The sequence below is a fragment of the Cavia porcellus genome, unplaced genomic scaffold (assembly GCF_034190915.1).
Source record: "Cavia porcellus strain 051 isolate PalLab524CR breed Dunkin Hartley unplaced genomic scaffold, mCavPor4.1 scaffold_7, whole genome shotgun sequence".
NCBI lineage: Eukaryota > Metazoa > Chordata > Mammalia > Rodentia > Caviidae > Cavia > Cavia porcellus.
The window spans coordinates 16,567,199-16,579,743 of NW_026947490.1; the positions used below are offsets into that span (position 1 = coordinate 16,567,199).

Consider the following 12,545-nt stretch of genomic DNA (forward strand, 5'->3'; position numbering starts at 1 on the left):
TCCTGCTTTAACCTCAGATGGCTTCACTCTTTAGTGGAATCCAGCAATGAACTCAGCAGATAGTACTGCATTAAACTTGGTGAAGTTTTTTCCTTTACTCTAAGGATCTCAATACCCAGCACAATTGCTATTTAGGATTCAAGTCATCATCATGCACAGCTATGATCAGGGAATTAGTGTCACTCCCCACAGCATGCCCCCCAAATACTAAAATCAAAATGTTAGCTCTGTGATTCTTAAATCCATTCCACTTCTTATATTAATGCGTATATACACTACTTTTGTGACAGTTGTTTCCTGTAGTTTTGGGGGTGGGAATGGTGGGAGATAAGGAAGGAAGAGGTCAAGGACAAACTCTTCAAGAGCTTCACAGAGTAAATACCGTAGCCACTGGGACATTTTCCCACTCACAGAAGTGTGTGTCTTTGACTACCTTTCTAAAAATATAAATTTTGGGGAAAAAGAACACATTAAAGTTGAAAAAAAAACCTCCTCTTTATTCCACAAACAGGTTTCCAGAAATGGGTAGGGAAAGCACTTTGATCTGGTCCCTAGAAATGAACCTCTAGATTCTGATGAGCAAAGCTTTCTCCAATTAAGAATGTAAAGTTCTAACCTCTAGCCAGTCCCAAATTTGGGAGTGGTAGCAATGATGCGGGGAAATCCCTTAGTGAGGCAAGTATCAGCTTGGGGCAGGCTCTTCCAGGCAAGTTCTAAGATCCCATATTTGGCAATACCTACAGGAAGGAAGGTGCACACACTATTCTATCCAGGAAGGGGTATCACATTCTGGAACCCCAGACTGCTTGGGGTATGAGAGCCACCACAAATCAGGCAGTAAAACACCCGTTCCCCAGGTACTGGCTCCATAGCCTGCAGGGCCTCTTTTTTGATGATCTGTTTGGGTTGAGGCTCCTTTCCCAGTAGCAGATTTTGTAGCAGCCTCTGGATTCTGGGAGACTTGAGCTGGTACAAGTCCATGAGCTGATGGAACTGTTCCGTCCAAGCAGCAGAGTCCTTACCGTATCGCTGCTGCAGCATCCGCAAAACATGGTACAGTGCCACAAATGTCTCCCATGGAGGTATCTTTTCCTTCTTTTGTGAGACAGGCTGTGTCTTCTTCTCCAACTTGGGCAGTTTAAGAAACCTGTCCTTATCCTTAAAATCCCTGAGGTCCTTCTGAAACATTAGTGCCATGGTTTGTTTTTCCACAGAGGCATGGGCACCTGTGAAGAGGTCTCTTGTGTCAGGATAAAAATGTGTCTGCATTTCCCTGAGAGCATTGGATAGCTGCTGTAGCCGTGCGCTTCTGCAAGGTTCACCTAGAAGATGCCAGTTTGTGGCCTTTGGGTCTGTAATCACCTTGGCAGGTAATAGGGACTTTGGTGTAAGGACAGTCAAGGATTTTAGCCAACTTTCCTTCTCCTTTCCTTTTCTAGGAGGAATCGCTTGCAGGTGTTTCAGAGTCATGAATTTCCTGCTGGGCTCCGAGGCCCTTGTGCTTCGCGACTCCAGAGCCTGCATGTGATGGTGCACGATGGTGTCAAGCATGGCCGGATGGAGCTACTCTAAGTTTCCCTCTGAGGTCAGGTCTTTGAGGAGCTGACACAATCTGTGGAAGCTGTCTCTGGAAAGCTGTTCTCCTGCTTCCATCCGTTCTAGGACCTGATGGATCCACTCTGTATCTGTGAGGCTTACTTGTACCTCTGGATGTTGTTTGTCAGTCAGGATCTGAGCAAGAGGTGGTTGTATCTTATGTTTTTCTGTCAGAGATGGATGATGCTCCAAAAGCCACTTCCACCTGGCATCAGGGAGTCTATGTTTGAGTTTGTGAGCCTCCACTGTTTTCCTAAATATGTTGAATGTGAATGGTATCTTCGTGTCCTGCTCTTGGAACATTAAAATTGTATCCAAAACAGGTAGAGGAACGTGTTTATATTTTTCAAACAGTTCTCTTTCTTTATCCTCTAGCTCTACCTTTGAGACTGTGCTCCATGTCTGAAGTGCTGTGAGTTTTTCTTCTGGAGGTACTTGTTTGACAGGCAGGGGCATTTGTATCTTCCCTCCAATATCCATAGATACAGAGACTGGCTGTCCGGAAGGGACTTTTAGAACTCTCAGTTTTGCACCACTGCCCTTGACTGCAACAAATCTTTCTCCAATAGAAGGGACTACTTCTCTTCTTTGTAGGTCCTTTCTTCTTTCTTCCTGTAGCTTAAATGGTTTTTCTCTTTTCAAGGTGTCTTTTTCCTTGCCCATTTCTATTGAACTTCTCTCCTCCTGTGTCTCACTCAAACTTGCCAGTTCTTCCTCTCGCATGTCTTCCTCCTCCTCCTTGGAACCTTCATCCTCTTCCATCTTCCTTTTCTTCTTCTTTTCCTTTTCCTTACTCCTCTTTTCCTTCTCCTTCCTTCCTTCTTCCTTCTCTCCTTCCTCTTCCTTGTCTTCCTCTTCTTCTTCCTCCTCCTCCTCAGACAAACTCTCTTGTCCTACTTCTAATAGATTTTCTATTTCCTTAGAAATGCTCTCTTCACTTTCTATCTCATCCACTTTTCTGTGAAACTTTTCATTTAGGGTATCAATGTCTTTTGACTGTTTCCTTTTTCTCTGCTTGTGTTTAAGGAATAGAGTTTTATCTTCCTCCTCTATTACCCCTTCCTTTTCTACAGCCTGTATGACTTCTCTCTGCTCCTTGGCCAATTTACTTTTCTCTTCAGCCATTTTTTTCTCATGATATGTAATAGTACTCATTTTTTTGGCCATTTCTCTCTGTTTTTTAACTGGTTTCTTTTCATCCAGTTTTGACTCTTGATCAGAAATATTCAACTCTTCGATATCAAGTCTGCTCTGTTCCTTGCTCAGTGTGCTCTCCTTGACAACAAGTGACTGCTTTATGTTTGTCATCTTTATTTCTTCAAGACTTATTTTCCTTTCATCACTGACTAGTTTTTGAAGTACCATCATCATCTTTTTTATGTTCAGTGTGTGTTTTATCTTAGCAACTTCCAGCTCATCTCTGAGTATTTCCCTTCCTTGGAGCGCTGCCTTCTTTGCCACAGATAATTCCATTTTTTCCTGGGCCACTTTCTCCTGGTTTCTAGCCAGGGCTCCACCTGCTTGAACCAGGTTCTTCTCTACAGCATCCAGTTTCTCCTTCTTCTTGACCAATCCCTCATTTTCCTGACTCAGCTTCTCCTCTAGCTGAACCAGTGTCTCTCTGTATGTATCTGTTTTCCTCTTCACCTGAGCTAATTGCTCTCTCTCCTGGTGGAGTTCTTCTTCGACATGGTGGAGATTCTCTTCCTGCTGAGCCAATTTTTCCTTTTCCTGAGCCAAATTCTTCCTTTTCTGAGCCAGATTCTCTTCCTTCTGGGTCAGTCTCTCTTTGTTCTGTGTTAATTCTGTCTTGTTCTGGGTCCGTTTTTCCCTGTCCTGGGCCAGTTTCTCTTTGACCTCTAGCAGTAACTGCCTTTTCCAAGCCAATCTCCTTGCTTCCTTAGGGTTTTTTACCTTGTCCTGCACCAGCTTCTCTTCTTCCTGCACCAGCAGCTCTTCTTCCTGGGCCAATGATTTCTCTTTCTTAGCCAGATTCTCCTCTTGCAAGGCCTGTACTTCCCCTTCCTCATCCAGTTCCTCCTTTTCCTTAACCAGTCTGTCTTCTTCCTGCTTCAGCTCTGCTTCTTTTGAAGCCAGGTCTTCCATGTCCCTTGCCAGTTCCTCTAGTTCCTCAGCCAGCACATTTTCTTGCCAGTCCAGACTTTGCTCCTTCTGCTTCACTATTTCTGCTGTCTGGGCCAACAGTATTTTTACCTCAATTGCTTTTTCTACTCTTTTTGCTAGTTTCTCTTCTTCCTGAGTAACTTTCTTCAATTTCTTGGCCAGTTTATTCTCTTTGTGAGCCAATTTCTCTGCTTTGTGGCTTAACTCCTCTTCTCTTTGAGCCACTTTTTCCTCTTTCTGGGCAAACTTAGTGTCTAAGTGGGCCATTTTCTTATCTTTCAGGGCCATTTTCACATATTCCTGGGCCAGCTTTCTCTCTTCTTGTGTGAGTCTCTCTTCTTCTTGTGCTAGTCTTTTCTCCTGTTTATCTTCTTGTTTTTTATATTGGGCTTGTTTTCTCTGTGCCCTCGCCTTTTTCTGCTCTTCCTGGATCTGTCTCTGCTCTTGTGTGGAGGACAGCTCTTCTTTTTCATCTTCTCTTTCTCTTCTCAATTCCTTAAATACTTCTTTCCACTCTTTGAATAGTTTTTTCTTATCCTTGAACCTCGGAGAAAACACGTTTTCCCAGATCTGTTTCCACTCATCCCTACTCAGCTGCTTTTTCTTCCCCTCCTGCATTTCTTCCTCTAGGAATAGTTCCTCTTCAGCCTGGGGCAGTTTCTTCTCTTCCTGAAGATGGGTTTTGTCCCAGTCTTGCTTCCATTCTTCCCAGGATATCTTTCTCTCACTGCGTGCCTGTTTCCACTGATCCCACGAGGTCTTCCACTCCTGCCAAGACTGCGTCTTTTCTACACTAACTGGCTTTTCTTCTGGCTTAACCACTTTCTCTTCTGCTTTTGTCATTTCCTCGACTTTCTTGCTCACATCTCTCAATCCTTCAGTTATTTTGTTCTCCTTTTTATGTATGTTACTGTCCTCCTGGGTTGTTTTCCTCTCTTCCATAGATGTCTTCTCAGAGGATTTCTTCTCTTCCTTCTTTGACTTTTGTTTTTTCTTAGTCAGGTCACCTGATTCTACAGAAACAACTTGCTTTTCCTTGCCTTTTTTGGGAACTACCTGCCAGCCCTCCATGTCCCTGTCTTCCCTTTGCACTTGTTCTTCGTACTCCACTGGTGTCTCTTCCTTGTCTCTGATAACCATGTCCTCCCTAATTTCTTCTTCATAGATAAAACTTGGTTTCTCTTCTGGCCAGACTACATCCCTGTCAAGGTCCTCAGACATTTCCATGCTTTGTTTCTTCAACACAGGGCAGATCTTCTGAAAGAGTTCCCAGCTGGGTTGCCGATCCGCCAGAATCTCCTGAGCCATAGTCACTAACTCAGTGTTTAGATCTTCTGACATTTTTGTTTGGGAACCAGATATCCTCAGGGTCATAAGACGACATAGATCATCCCGCCAGGAGGTGGCAGATCCAACCTTATGGCCAGGCACTCCGGCAGCACCCCGCCCCTGAGGTTTAATTATTTTCCTAGCTGGTTCTTCTATTGGTTCTACAGTAGACACCTCTTCCTCAATTAAAACTTCTTCCTCTTGTCTTTTCTTGTACTTCTTTGTGAGTTTCTTAGCTGTAGCTTTCTTGCCTCTTGTGTCAGGCATTTGCTTTAACATCTTCAAGGTCTGAGCAGTGTAACTCTCTGAGACATCTATTTCTGAAGGTTCAACATCTTGAAAGTCCTTTAAACTACTGATTGAGGTCCTGGAGTAGAAAGTTGTGTTCTCCACTTCAAGTGGCACAGTTTTACTCTGATCAGTTTCACCTTCTGTTGGGCCTGGCTCTGTGCTCATCTGTTTAAAGTCTCCCTCTTTCATCTTTCTAAGACCTCGCAACAATTTTTGAGCTGCAAGAAAAATTAGTAGATGAAGGGAATGGCCATGGAAGAAAGAGTAACAGAAAGGGATAGGGCTTTTTTTCTTTCTTTTTTAAAGCATTCCTTACATACATATAACAGTTCCTAATGATGAATCTAATTATTACTGCAAATTTTACAATAAAAAATTTTAAAGTAAAAAATAAAAAAGCATTCTATAGACTCTCTGTATTCCCACAGCTTACTCCTCAGCAATCCTTGGAAAGATAGCCCTTGGGATCATCACAAGTTTCAGTAGATAGTTCTGAGAGAATTTTCTTCTATGATGAAATCACTTTATCTCTCTCTTCCCTCCAGTATCAATTGACCTGTTTCAGCCCCAACTACTTTGCTTCTTAGGGACCCAGAGGCACAGATCAGATCATTCCATACATACTGTGCCTTTTGCCCCCTGTTTGGCCCCGTCTTTGGCCTTTGCTGCGCTTGACATCAGCTTCTTCAGGAACAATGATAGGTTGTATAGGAGAGAGCATAAGGTTTGAGACATATAAAGAAAAATGAGACATCCTGTCTTCTTTTGACAAGGTCAAGTTTTCATTCAGTCGCCGCTGCACTTGAGTGAAAAGGATTTGGAGATCTGTGGGCCGCATCCCCAGCAGGTGGCCCAGGGATTCGTCCCCAATCACCTCTTGCCTAAGAGAGGAAAGACTATGTTAAACGATGGACAGAAGAGAGAATGAGAAAGAAAGAACTTTTCTGTAGAATAGGCAGGGAGTTTGGCAAAGAGACCGAGGGGGACAGCACAGGTACAGGTAAATAATGACCAAGAAGAAAGAAAAAAATCTAAGAAACCAAGATGGCAGTGACTGGAGGGAATTTGTGTAGGAACTACAGAGTAGCAAGAAAAAATGAAAAGTAGAACTTAAAAAGACAAAGTGCAGGCAGAAAATAGCAAAGAAATGGAGAAAAGAGTGAGTAGATAGGATCATCAAGAATAGTCTAGGAGGGGCTGGGAATTTAGCTCAGCGGCATAAGCACCTGCCTTGCAAGCAGGCAGTCGTGAGTTCGATCCCTGGTACCGATAAAAAAAAAAAAAAAAAAAAGAATAGTCTAGGAATTGAAAAAAGTTAGAAAGCCAGGTATGCACCTGTAATTGTAGGTGTGTGGAGGCTGAGGCAAAAGGATCACAAGTTTGACCCTAATTTGGGTATCATAGCAAGACCTCATCTCAAAAAGAAAAAGGATTTGGGAGGCCTAGTGAACAGGGATTAAAAAAGATAAGATTGAAAAAATGCAGAAGAGGAAAAAGAAATTTAGCAGGTGGTAGAAAATTGAGGAAAGCACAAACAACTTACTTCATCTCCTGTAAAGTCTCTGGTCTCTGAATCAAGTTTAAGAGTGAGGTCTTAGAGTGGATTCCAGTCTCTGGCATGATGTTGAGGGCCTTATTCCTTACTCTTTCATCCTTATCCATTAACCCTTGGGCCAGAGGCAAGGCAAAGAGATGAGTGACCATTCCTAGGCGCTTCAGCCCTTCCCAGGCTAGCTCTCGGATCAGTGGGTTGGAATTGGTTGTTTCATCCAGCAGACGATGAGCAGTCTCAGAGCGCAGGGATGGACACACCTGGTAAGAGGCAAAGATCTGTCCTAGTGCACCAATGCAGCACTGGAACTTCAGTGGAGGAGCATGGGTCATAATAGTGAGGATCGTCTCAACTAGGTTCCTAATAGCTACTTCACTCATTTTTCTGCCCAGCCAACTACGGTTTGCCGAGTCTATAAGGACACTGTAGGTTCCCTCCTTGGATTTTCTCATTGCTAGGAAACTTTCCTCCTCCTCCTCTTCATTTGCTTGCACTTTACTTAAAGTTCTTGCCCTGGTTTGCCAGAAGAAGAAGGGTTGGGATGTTTCCCACTCCAGTTCACGCTGGGGTGAATGCAGGTTACACTGTAGGTGTATCGGGCTGCCCTCTGGCCAAAGATGGGCACGAATCACTGAGTTGGGGATGTAGCAGTCAGGGGCAAGGAACCATTCCCGCCCATCACCAAAGTAGCATCTCAGTATCTGATAAGGGTTGAGTCCATCCCAATAAGTCAGTTGTAACTGAGGAGGAACCACATAATGGTGATGGGGAGGCTTTCTCATCTGTACTCCCTCCTCATGTTTGGGGGTACCCAGTAACACAGGACTCCCATCCTCATCTTCTTCTATGACATGTGGCACAGAATTGTCAAAGGCAATGGCCCGCTTATTGACAAGGTTCTGCAGACCCACTAACTCCTGTTTCCCATGACCCAGGTAGATATACTTGGGCAAAAACATGGTCTCAAAAGAGAGGAAGAAGCTTGGTGTGAAAGGCTTAGGGGCTTCTAGCACTTCATCTGCTATACTCCTTAAGGAAAGGAGAGAAAGCAGGTTAGGGGGAAGCAGTTTTAAGCAAGACACCAGATAAAGTCCCTGATTGAAACTCACAAGCAGGTCTCCCCTGTCATTTGCAAAGCAGAGCGGGCCAAAGTGCAGTGATGAGTCCAGCATGGCTATGAGTCTGCCATGGAAGTCCCAGATCCGGACAGAGCCGTCACTAGCAGCTGTGACAAAAATACTCAAGGACAGGCAGACATCAAAGGATGTGATAGTACACTGGTGCAGAGGCAGTGTCTCTATGAATTTTGAGCCTTTTTGTGACCCATAGGACATAAAATCATGGAACTTCCAGAGATGCAGGCAGTTAGCATCTGTGATGGCTCCCACAGAGTTGGGCAAGAGAATCAGTTGATTTAGGGGACAGCTGCTGAGAATGCTCGAGAGAGGCTGCAGCTGTACTTTGGTGCCATCAAACACAACTTCTGATAAGTGTATATAGTCATCCATTCCATAGGAACACAGCAAAGAGTTTTCTAGGCCACTTGAAAGCCCTGCAGCCAGTGTAGAGAGTGCCAGGACAGTCCCGTAGTGTATGAATCTCTCTGTTCGGGCACAGCTACACTGGGAAAGCACTCTTACCATACCACTCTGGTGCCCAGAGAATACCAGTCCTCCTATCCCTCGCCCCAGGTGGAAATGTCCATAAGCCAGGCAGTACACAAAGTCCCGAGAATTTGGTGATGTGCATATAAGATACTTGGCTGGGCAAGGACTACGGGTTGTGTCAAACACCAACACTTCTGTGCTGCCTGTTGCCACAAAGAGCTCCTCTTTACCTGGGTCATAGGCCCAATCCACAGCGTGGTCCAGGATTGAGAAGGGCCAGGTGAGAAGCAGAAGATCCCCTGTTAATGGGGACACAAAACGCAACAGGCCATCTTCTGTAATGCACAGGATCCTGTACCAGTTATCGCCACAGAAGACCCGATGCACCTGCTGGGGAGCAGATCCACAGACATGGAAGAGGCTATAGAAGCAGGGTAGACGGCGCAAGAAAAATGTGTGGGAAGTTTGGCAGAAGAAGGTAGTGTCATCAATAAACTGGAGGCAGTACAGCTCCTCACGGAGTTCTAGTTGCCGAAGTAGGTTCCCTGAAGTAAGGTTCCACTCCTTCAGTAAGCCTTCCTGGCCGGCTGTCAGCAGGGTGTTGGCCTCTGACCGGCTGCGGATACAAACCACCAATGAGGAGTGGGCCTTGAAACTGTGGAGGGCGTGGCTGTGACTGAGGCTCCATACTTGGATTTCCCCAGCCTTGTTTCCAGCATAGAGAAAATCCTTATCCAAACAGGTGAAGCAGCAGGTGATAGAGGAGCCACTGCTGGTGGACATGAACTTCTTCACCTCTCCCAGCCTGCCCTGGCCCTGGTGCTCAAGGGCTCTCACTGCAGTCTCACAGAGGGCTAGGAGGGAGCCATTGGGACCATTGAGCACGATTTCCTGCACAAGCTCATTACCAGGTATGGAAATCATGTGAGCTATCTGGAGGCCCTTGCCACTGGAATCAATGACCCAGGTGACCACAGACCCCCAGATGCCTGACAGAAGCATCTTCATTTCTGGGTCATAGCAGAGACAGTTGATGTTGAAGCGGCAGGGCACAGTGGCTAGGGGTTTGAATGCCCGAAAGTGGTCCCCAAAGAGGCGCAGGATCAGGTCACCACAGTAAGTCACGAGAATATGAAAGGAACCGGTGTGGACCATTGACTGGATGGGTGGCAGTCGCTCAGTCATGGAGAACGCTCTCTTCTCAACCGTGTCCTCAGATGTGCTCTTCATCCACACTATAGCCTGGAAGAGAATGAGGTAGAAACTAGAAAAGATAGTAAAGCAGAAAAGGGCCAAATACTCAGCTACGCTTTCCTGTTCTTTTGTTAAGGAGGAACTGGAAGACTCTACAGTGATTTTGCCCCCTAGTGATGGGACTTGGAACTAGGGTAGAGGTAGAAAGTGTAGGACCCTTTTTTAAACCTCAGTCTATTTTACAGGAACTCAAGTGTACTCAGCATGGAGACAGTAATTGGGGAAAGTAGGTGGCAGGGCACCAGGATCCAGGTCACATTTATTTAAGGGTTTATATTCCTTTGTCAGTTTGGTCTGAGAGCTGTATGGGTTTGGCCCATAGAAAGTGGGCTAAGAAGGCCGGGGGGGGGGGTTAGCTCATTGGCATAGTGCCTGCCCAGCAAGTGCTAGGTCATGAGTTCGATTCCCAGTACAAAAAAGGAAAGAAAGAAAGAAAGAAAGAAAGAAAGAAAGAAAGAAAGAAAAGAAAATGGGCTAAGAAGGGAAAGAAGAAAGAAAAAGAGAGTTTACCTGTGTATCTTTTGTGTGGGGTGTCACCCAGGAGAGGGAGGCAAAGAAGTGGGCATCACAGAAATAATGGCATATAAGTGGCATATGTTGAGGATAGCGAGATTCTTTGAACAGTATCTGGGACCGGTCACTCAGCACAACTGTTTCATTCTTTGAGACATCTAACGATTCCTAGAGGGAGACAGCATAAACTAAGAGTCCAGGGCACACATGCACTAAATGTGTTTTCACAAAGTTCATGATTGAAGCAGTTCCTCAAATCACACCTCCCACCTCTCCTAACTCCCATTACACCCACACATGCACAGCTCACCACCAGTGGAATCTCTACATTTGTGACAAATCTCCTAATGCATGAGGGAACTTGAATCCTTAGGCCATGTGTGGACAGTTTTATAGTGGGGGTACAGGGAAAAACGATATTTTTCCCAAACTGATACTCACCACATCTTTCCTCTTAACATTACCCAAGTAAGTATACCACCTTAAGAGAATTTTCTAAAAATCAGTTCAGCCCTAAGTTACCAAAGCTTAAAAATGTACAAGTAAGACATTAGGACACACTGTCTGGCCATTAAGTTTAACAGAAACAGCACATATACAGAATGCATGATGCATAGTGCTAGAACATGTGCTATAAAACATGTATCTGGGATCCATTGATACAGAGCCATCCATAGCAAAACTGAGGTTGGCTAATGCTCTCTCTGCTGCCTTCTCCCTTCTGTTAGGAAACCTCTCTTTCCAGAACATTAGCTCCTCTGACAATGCTTCAGAGTTTTGTCTACAATTCAGTACCTTTGTAAGAGGCTCACTTTCTACTAAAGTGACAACTGTTTTGATGGTTTATCCTGCTTGCTTCTTGGACATAGACAATCCATGGCTCCTCAGAAATGTTCATTAGTGTAAGATAGAGGCTGACTGATGCCATATTAATGCTTTACCTTGTTTTTATGTATGATGTCATTTATGAAGGTGTTAAAGTCCTTCCAGCTGGGGATGAGTCTGGGGGAAGACATCACCTTGATTTTCCTAAGGTCCTCAGGACCATTGCTTAAAACACCTGTGGGAACCCAAAAAAAGGCTGCTTGACTACTGTTATATTTTGAGGAGCTACGGAGTCAGAAGAAAGAACCATGAATTCATGTTTACTGCACACCTTGTATATTTCAGGAATTACAAGATCTTCACATTTAATCTTCACTATGACCTTGTGACATAGGTTAGTATTCTACCTATGCTTTAGACTGAAGCTTAGAGAGCATAAATAAAGGATTAGGGAGGTAAGCAGAAACTCAGAGAGAGAGAGAGAGAGAGAGAGAGAGAGAGAGAGAGAGAGAGAGAGAGAGAGAGAGAGACTAGAAAAGAATACCCTGACAGGAAAACAACATTTTGTGAGGATGAGCAGATTTTCAGAGTGTGGTTCTTGAAATTCTTATATCAAGACTATTGGGGAATGGGGTACATCTTCAAATGCCAAATCCCGGTCCCTGTCCTAGACCTACACTGAGGTGAGACCCAGAAGCTGTAACTCGTAACAACTCCTTAGGGATTAGGGGAGTCTATTGACATCCAAATCTGATTCCTGAGATAGGAAGTACACAGAGAAAAGGAGCACCTGGACTGCTTGCCCCTAGCACAGCTGGAGGAAGGATCCAGCCTATGGTCTTTTTGTTGTGTGTTGAGGCAGGATCTTTGCTATATAGGTTCACATTGGTCTTGAATTCATTATGGTGTCCAGGCTGACCTCGAACTTATGGTAATTCTCCTGCCTCAATCTCCCAAATTCTGGGGTTACAGAAATGTGCTACCATGCGTGGACCAGCCTGTGGTCTTGTAGGCTTTCCCAGGATTGTGGAATTGGGTGACTTTCTTGTAGAAAACAATCTACCATTCATCATTTGCTTCTTCCTTCCGCTTTTTTTGTCATCATGAGGAGGAGCTTTTTTTTCCTGGTTGAATTATAAATAATCCTATAACAATCCCTTTCTATCAAGTGTCTGCCATTAGCGGTGCCACAATGGGCTTGTTTCTCCCCATTTATAAAATGAAAATGCCAGACTTCCATGTGTCACTGGATTGTTTTGTTTTTTTTTTTTTTTTTTTTTTTTTTTTTTTTTTTTATTTAAGAGGAAAAAGAGAAAAACACAAAACAAACCAAAGCGGTGTAAGGGTACACGTAATACAGAACTACATAAACAAAACAAAACAAAGCAAAACAAAAACAAAGCAAACAAACAAACAAAAAAAAACCATAACAGTAAGAAATCACCTGTTAGTAT

General features: G+C 44.2%; 1 protein-coding gene across 1 annotated transcript; it reads right to left on the bottom strand.

Moving 5' to 3' along the window:
- Positions 1-476: 476 nt before the first annotated feature.
- Wdr87 (WD repeat domain 87) lies at positions 477-11,320 on the bottom strand. The gene is given in 5 exon segments (XM_013149725.3): positions 477-5,558; positions 5,965-6,221; positions 6,884-9,741; positions 10,264-10,434; positions 11,208-11,320. Coding segments are annotated over 5 exon segments (8,301 nt in total). The 5' UTR covers positions 11,283-11,320; the 3' UTR covers positions 477-618.
- Positions 11,321-12,545: the final 1,225 nt, after the last annotated feature.